This window comes from Triticum dicoccoides, chromosome 5B (assembly GCF_002162155.2).
Source record: "Triticum dicoccoides isolate Atlit2015 ecotype Zavitan chromosome 5B, WEW_v2.0, whole genome shotgun sequence".
Lineage (NCBI taxonomy): Eukaryota > Viridiplantae > Streptophyta > Magnoliopsida > Poales > Poaceae > Triticum > Triticum dicoccoides.
In genome coordinates this window covers 331,304,556-331,312,091 of record NC_041389.1, presented here as the reverse complement: position 1 = coordinate 331,312,091, position 7,536 = coordinate 331,304,556, and the positions used below count along the sequence as shown (strand labels likewise).

The following is a 7,536-nucleotide window of genomic DNA, read 5'->3' as shown; positions in this document are numbered from 1 at the left end:
ACCTGGTTGCACTGAGTGAGCACGTTACTGTATTTCGATTGGATGTGGATCATAAGGTCCAGATGCCATCAATCTCATAAGGTCCGATGCCACCAGCCGCCACTCACAAGCTCAGGCGCAGCTGCCTCAAACTCTTAGGTTTTGTCTGCCGTTGCTGAACTATGTTGTGGTGAACTTGCTTTATAATCTCTTGTGAAAATTAGGCATGACAATAGGAAACAACCGGATAATAAAACGATGAAATGGACAAAAACAAATGAGATTATCACAATCCATAACAATGCCAAACACAGCCTTAGTTAACCGAGAAATATTCATTCCATATCATGCCCACATTTATTTAGTTTTTTACATCTGCAAATGGAGACAAGTATTTTATGGTCTTAACATCATATACGACCATTTCTGTTTTCGTGCTTTTATGCTCTGTATTTCGAAAAGCAAATTGTGGATAGAAGCATGATAAGATGGATAAATTCTTCAGTACTGAAGACCTGGAGCACTAATCCGCACACGCCTAGCAAAATAATGGAGGTCTGGCACCTAATTAAATAACTCAAAATCGACGAGTTGAACATAATCTGTTTTTTACTTGAAACGCCACAAAATTTATGGATCGAACTACAATTGACACAGAAAAGGGTGTATGTGGGAAAAAAGAAATTACTCGAGCCAAAAATACACAGTAGTAGAATTTTCAGAAAGTCCCTAAATATGACACATGGAGCCTAACATCCCTTTCCAGTCTGAAGAGATCTCACCAAGTACACCTACTGATACGCTTAACCTGCAGCTAAATGAAACAAAAAAAACACAAAAACCAAATTAGTGTGCATCCATATTTTATAACAACTGGCCTACATACTACTCCCTCCGTTCCTAAATATTTGTCTTTTTAGGATTTCAAATGAACTATCACATACGGATGTACATAGACATATTTTAGAGTGTAGATTCACTCATTTTGCTCCGTATTTAGTCACTTGTTGAAATCTCCAGAAAGACAAATATTTAGGAACGGAGGGAGTACGTAGCAAGAACTGTTGTTTGTGCCATTAAGCTTAGATTAGTACTTCCTCCGTCCGGAAAAAGCTTGTCCCAAGCTTGTCCTTTAAATGGATGTATCTAGCACTAACTTGATGCTAGATACATCCATTTGAGGGACAAGCTTTTTCGGACTGAGGGAGTAGCACCAATTGTGTCTGTCCGTAGAAGAATTTTAGTATGAAATCATGAAGAGTTCCATACCTGACAGTGAAACATATGAACTCAAGAGCATAACTAGAAGAGCGGCGATTCTTATCACAATTTGATGCCAGCTGACTCGAAGATCTGCTCAGCCTGGTCTGGGAACACTGTTATGAGCAGCAACAAGGCTGCAAACATGGATACAATGACGATCATGAGCTGATGCACACATTATTATCACTATTATTATTGTTCTGAGATAGGAAAGTTAGCTCGGTCTTACTTATCAAGATAGTCCCAAGAACTATGGAGATCTTCCCCTGGATGGTCACAAGGCCGGCTTTCCCCGCATTCTGCAGCTCGGCTTTGCCGATGGTCTCAAACGTTCCTGAGATACATGATGGTATGATGACACCACAAACCGAAAGAATTGCAAAACACACTACATAAACACAAGATTCTTCAGTAAATTCTAGAGAGGGTCTTAGACTGCTGGATGCTAATACCTGGTTTCAGTGTCTGAAGACCTGAGGTGATGCAGGCCAGGTTCTGGAAGCCCTCTCGCTCCAATGCATCTGCAGCCGCTGTGGACCTTCAGCAGATGAACAGAATAAAAAAATGGGCCAAATTAGCTTCTGACGGTGAATTACAAAATGAAAAATGGTACCAATGCTAATGTTGCAATGAGTAGATGAAAACAAGTAGGAGTACTATATTGGTTATTATGAATTACTAGCAGCCTGATGAAGGGGCTTTAATTAATTTGTTAAACTGAAGAATTACCTGAGGCCTTCCTGGCAGACAACCAGCAGCTTGCTCTCCGGCGAGAACTTGCTCCTCACCGTCTTGGTGAAGTCCCGGTTGAGCTTGGTGAAGGACAGGCCGTAGAACAGGCCGGCGAAGTTGTTGTGCGCCTGCCGCTTGATGATCGTTCCTGGAAGAAAAAGAACACGCGTTGATGAATTTCCTTGAAGAAAAAAAATGCAAGAAGAGAGAGTGTAAGCAAGCAAGCTCTGCAAGTACCAATGTCGTTGTCTTCGTTCTCGATGTAGAGTGGGACGTGGGCGGAGGCCCTGACGTGCGCCCTCTCGTACTGCCGCCGGTCCCGGACGTCCAGCACCGTGTACCCCTCCTCCGCCACCAGCCGCTTCGCCTCGTCGCCGTCCACGAAGCTCACCTCCGCGCGGACGGCCACGGCGGCGGCGGCGGACCTCCTCAGGGACAGGCCGCCGCTGCTCCGCCCGGTGGCGCCATGCCTGAGCCTTACGGCTATCCAAGAACCTCTGAACCACACGGAATTGTTGCTTAGAACTAAGCCAGATTAACAATGGACAGAAGAAAACGATGGGTGGGAAGAAAACCTTTGCTCACCTGGGGGGAGAGAAGGCAGTAGATAGACCAAGAACTGCCATTTCCGCTTCTTGATTTTCTCTGCTCTTCTCTTTGTTTCAGAATTTTTGTTCTCTTGGAGAAGAAAGAAATATTTCTTTGGGGGAGGCAAATGGATTTGCAGCAACAAGAGAGGGGGATATCCAGGGGTCCAATGGGCTCGTGCCACGTCGGATCCACGCTGGAGAGGGAGAGTTTTCATTGGGGGCCCACGAGCCCAATAGCATATGGAGTTTCTCTGCCTGTTTCGTTGATGCCGATTCCTGGAATTTTGGAACATCTGTGCTGGAGTGACACTTGCACTTAGCTAGCAGGATTTGTTTCCCCTAAAAAAAACTAGCAGAATTTGTATGTTTTCTGATTCGAAAGGATGATATCTCATTGATGCACACAACCATTTTCATTTCTAAGTAAAGAACTGTATGTGGGTGAATGAAAGCAAACTTTGCTAAACATGAAGCATTCCATGCATAAAAAGATGGTACTCCCTCCGATCCAAAATTATTATTGTGGTTTTAGTTGCATATAAAAAGATGGTATAGAAATTCCAAGGCCGAAGAATAACAACCCGCCGGATCGAACTGATTTTACTCGTCTGCTCTTTGTCATGCTCATATAGCAATATTATACTACGACCTCCGTCCGAAATTAGTTTGAGCAACAAGTAATTCCGGACAGAGGGAGTATCATACAAACAAGTGAGGATTTTTTTGGCCACCGGGCTCTTTGGAGCCCGAAATTTTCAAAAAAAATTTAAAATCAACTTGAGTTTTTAAAAACTATTGAAGAATACAACATACATAGAGATGTATCCTTTTCAAAAATAAATGAATACATAGTGATGTATATTACCCCCTCCGTCTCAAAATAAATGTTGCTGACTTAGTACAACTTTGTATGGAGGGAGTGCATCAGTGTAAAATATCACAATGAAATGCATTTTTAATGCGAGCTAGAAAAAAATCATGTACTTTTAATGTTACGAAGTCATGAGGCTGATCATAGTGGGAGTAACTTAGCTACTCCCTCCGTCACAGTTTAGAAGGCACAGTTAAATTTACGTGCGTTTCCACAATAGACAAGGTTTAGGGCGCATTGCATTTATTTCTAGTAGCTAAGTAGTACTCTGATATACTATTCCTATATGCATGCGTAGTGTGAATGCTATTTTTTAACCCATCTCACAGCCAATAGATAACCACCTAGGTCCCAGAGAATTTCCAAGTGCGCCTTCTAAACCGTGACGGAGGAAGTAGTAACATAATGCACCAAGGCAAATTTGCTTATGTGAAAAGTAGTTAATGAGAAGAGAGAAGATTGTGATAACATAAATATGTTTACCATAACATAACGGTTCTCAAGAGAAAATGAGTCTACAAGCTAATAAATGAAACCATTTAAGACACTTTGCACTATGGAGATGGTATAAATTACTCCCTACCACAACAGATAACACCGCAACTCATTAATAGAAGAAATAAAACAAGAAATCTACATGGCCTCAGTCATCGGGTCATAACACTCGTGAAAATAAGCATCCACCAAATAAGTGGAGAACAATGTTATATTCAAACATCCCGATTAAAATTTGGGATGACAAGATCGTACTTGAACACTTTCGACCATGAACTTCAGCGATTACTAAAGCGCGTATGAAATGCCAAAAGTACTCCTCAAACATGAATTTACAGATCAGGAGCAACCACCACATGGTACCATATCCCTTTACTACCTCTACTATGAACAGACTACATTCAGAGAAACTCCTCTGGTATTGTGCATGCTTAGAACAGAAACATGGAACTGCTTGAGTGAAGTTGTAGATACAGCTCTTCAGGATGATACATTGACTTAGTGGTGGACTTTTCCTTCCTCCTCAGTAGTTCTCATTCCAGTCACATCCAAGAGTACCGAAGTCAGAGCGAGCGCAGACCCTGACACAATGAGTGTCCGGAGTCTCCCGGCTGTGCATATACATACAAGGATAAAAATGTTAGACTGGTCAGTAGTAATAGTAAATTTCGACTCCGAACAAACAAATTGAAGAAAGAGTCACGCATAGTAGGGCCATCGTCATCGTGGAAGATAATAGGAAACATAGGGAAGAGGAGATTTCCTCCCAAGATATATACTGCATTGGAAGGGGCATCAAAGTGAAACTATGTCAAACCTAACAGTAAATCATCCCCTAATGTTTCATACTATTTTTTTTTCTCAAAACATGTCAATATCATGATTTTTGCTACTCCCCCAAGATCCTCAACTGAATCCCTAACTGCATATGTTTGCAGAAAAATAGCAGATATAGTTCTGAATTTCCAGCAGCATCTTTCTTATAATGTCTAATTTCCACACCTTTTGTTTTGACTTGGACTATCAAAATAATGGAAACGAAAATAAGAAAAACTAAATGTTTAAATAATAAAGCGAAAAATGGATCCGAATACAAGCCAAAGGACTTGAACCTGCCCCACCCAACTGAGGCTAACTCTGCGTACATATTTTGACTACCACGTCACCAGCGAAAATAGTGGCAACATGTGATTAAATACTGTATGAGCCAGTAATACAGGACCGACTGTAAAGTACTCCCTCCGTCCCAAAATAAGTGTCTTAACTTTGTACTAACTTTAGTACTACAAAGTTGTACTAAGGTTGAGACACTTATTTTGGGACGGAGGGAGTACTAAAGATGGATGCATTTTTTTCGAAAAGGGGGTTTCCCCGGCCTCTGCATCTAGCGATGCATACAGCCCTCTTTATTAACTAAATAGGTGTCCAAAAGGTTCGAAAGTCTCAAATCTGGAGATAAAAGACAGCTCACACAGAGCGCAAAAGGCTAGAAACACATACTAGCCAAGAACAATGCGCCACAACCGGCTGGCTAGAATAAGACAGGTAAACTAATTTCCTATCCTATTACATGACCGCCATCCAAACCGGTTGAAGATATCCACATTATCATCACAATGTTGGTTCCACATTATGATACAAGAATGAAACATCCAATCAAAGTTTGTAGAGTGGACTTAAGGTATGCCTGGAAAATTCACAATTTTGAATTCTGAAAAAGGAAGCAAATAATCCACAAGGACGGTCATTTAACCGAATTAGAAAATTCAGGCTAAGCATTTTTTTTTTGGAAAAGGAATGCAGGCTAAGCATAACAACTAGTATAGATAATTACCTCTGAAACCCATAGTTGCACCCGCAGCAAAACCAGCCACAGCACCATTAATGATGTCCTTCTTCCCCCTGACCCTTTCAAGAGACTGCTCTACGCCTACATATGTAGCTCCAAGAATTGCCAAGGTTCCTGCGTAACCTCCACAAACCTTGCCAGTTCTAACCAGCTCAGGATACTTGACATTACTGCCGACCTTAGGTCCATCGTGCAGCATAGAAACCAGCAAACCCCAAACGCTGCCAGCAGCTAATCCAATGCCTGCACCCTTGCCTGTCTTCAAGATAAGTCCATCATCTACCGGGCCTCTCAAACTGGAACCCTCCATGTTCCTTGTACAAAGAAACCGATTAAAAATCCAGCAGAAGTTAGCGTAATGGATGAGAATGGCAATTTACAAGCAACAGTAAGTGCACTAAGTCAAGATATTAAAGAATAAGGTCAACAAAACAATGCCATCAACACGATCCCAACAATGTTATATGTGCTACTCCCTCCGCCCCATAATGTAAGACGTTTTTTGACTCTAGTGTAGTGTCAAAAAACATCTTACATTATGGAACGGAGGGAGTACATGATTTCAAACAAATCGAGCAGAGTAAAAAGGACCGAAGGGAGTAGATAAAACAGGATGGAAAATCCAAGTTCAAAACTACAATACTGTCATCCGCCGTTCGCCGTCAAACTCATCGTTGCTATATCCGGAGCATACGTATATAAGCAAAGCAAGGATTCACATGATCGGGCAGATCGCAGCACGCTAACGAAAGCTCTTGATCGCACTAGTGCTGCGAGAATTGCCTAACATATATATGTAGCCAGGAACCAAGAACGAGAGAGGAAAGAGCACGGGCACGTTCAAATCGACCGCAATCGACGGCGAGAAGATCTTCATGACCCCACGCCGACGAGACTGTCGCGGCCGGAAAACGGCGAAGGAAGAGACCGCCAGCAGCGACAGCGCAAGCGAAGCCTCGATCGGGATCAGAAAAGCGTTCGTGGAGAGTCTCGGAACAGGTTAGGGTAGCGACAAACCAACCTCTTGATTCCTCTCCTCGGTTCGTCCGCTCGCTTTTGCTTCTTCTTCTTCTTCTTCCTGGTGTTGCGGAGGTTTGCCTGCGTCGATAGCGAGAGAGACACCTATTTTCCTTTTTTATGATGAGGGAGGGAAGCGAGGAGACAGCGTGCGCCGTAAGAAGATTAGCGTCCCTTTATTTAGGCCTACTATATCACGTTACCGCAAAGTAATTGGAGACATAATCTTTTGTTTAGTCGGGAGTAATCGGTTTTGACAAAAACCCCGGTCGTAACGGGCCAAGTTAAAGCCCATAGACCTGATTATTCGTCTGGCCGGGCTTTATAAAGCCTGATCCTAAAATCCGAAGCCCCAAGCAAGCATTTATTTTCTGCGAATCAACCCTGTGGTTGGATGGTTATAGGAGGACAGTGGTATCTCCAGCCCATCAGAGTTCAAATCCCGATGCTCGTATTTATCCTGAATTTATTTCAGGATTTTCGATGAAACGTTTTTAGTGGGAGGAGACGTTCCGTCGACTACGAGTCTCTTGAAGGTGCTTATAGGGGTAGGGTGTACGTGTGTGTCGTTCATAGAGGTGAGTGTATGCATGTATATATGAGCGTTTGCATCCATATTATGTTAAAAAAAGCAAGCCTTTTTCTTTCTTTTGAACAGACTACAAATGCAGGTGCTCGTATACACCCAAATATACTCACCCATGTACGTGTACACACACTCTACCCACATGAGTACCTTT

At 42.5% G+C, this 7,536-nt stretch overlaps 2 protein-coding genes across 3 annotated transcripts; both read right to left on the bottom strand.

Moving 5' to 3' along the window:
- Positions 1-531: 531 nt before the first annotated feature.
- On the bottom strand, positions 532-2,687 carry LOC119308732 (rhodanese-like domain-containing protein 9, chloroplastic). Of its 2 annotated transcripts, none has more exons than XM_037584869.1 (7): positions 2,560-2,687; positions 2,212-2,471; positions 1,972-2,122; positions 1,695-1,780; positions 1,472-1,576; positions 1,249-1,376; positions 532-793 (listed from the first exon to the last, which is right to left on the bottom strand). In XM_037584869.1, the coding sequence occupies exons 1-6, from the start codon at positions 2,598-2,600 to the stop codon at positions 1,303-1,305; spliced, it is 717 nt and encodes a 238-aa protein (XP_037440766.1). In that variant the 5' UTR covers positions 2,601-2,687; the 3' UTR covers positions 532-793; positions 1,249-1,302. The 2 variants fall into 2 exon arrangements, with proteins under 2 accessions (XP_037440766.1, XP_037440767.1); XM_037584870.1 differs by having other exon boundaries at positions 532-787.
- A 1,417-nt stretch (positions 2,688-4,104) lies between these two features.
- LOC119305469 (outer envelope pore protein 16-3, chloroplastic/mitochondrial-like) lies at positions 4,105-6,910 on the bottom strand. The gene is made up of 3 exons (XM_037581978.1): positions 6,801-6,910; positions 5,765-6,093; positions 4,105-4,541 (listed from the first exon to the last, which is right to left on the bottom strand). The coding sequence occupies exons 2-3, from the start codon at positions 6,087-6,089 to the stop codon at positions 4,429-4,431; spliced, it is 438 nt and encodes a 145-aa protein (XP_037437875.1). The 5' UTR covers positions 6,090-6,093; positions 6,801-6,910; the 3' UTR covers positions 4,105-4,428.
- Between the last annotated feature and the right edge of the window lie 626 nt (positions 6,911-7,536).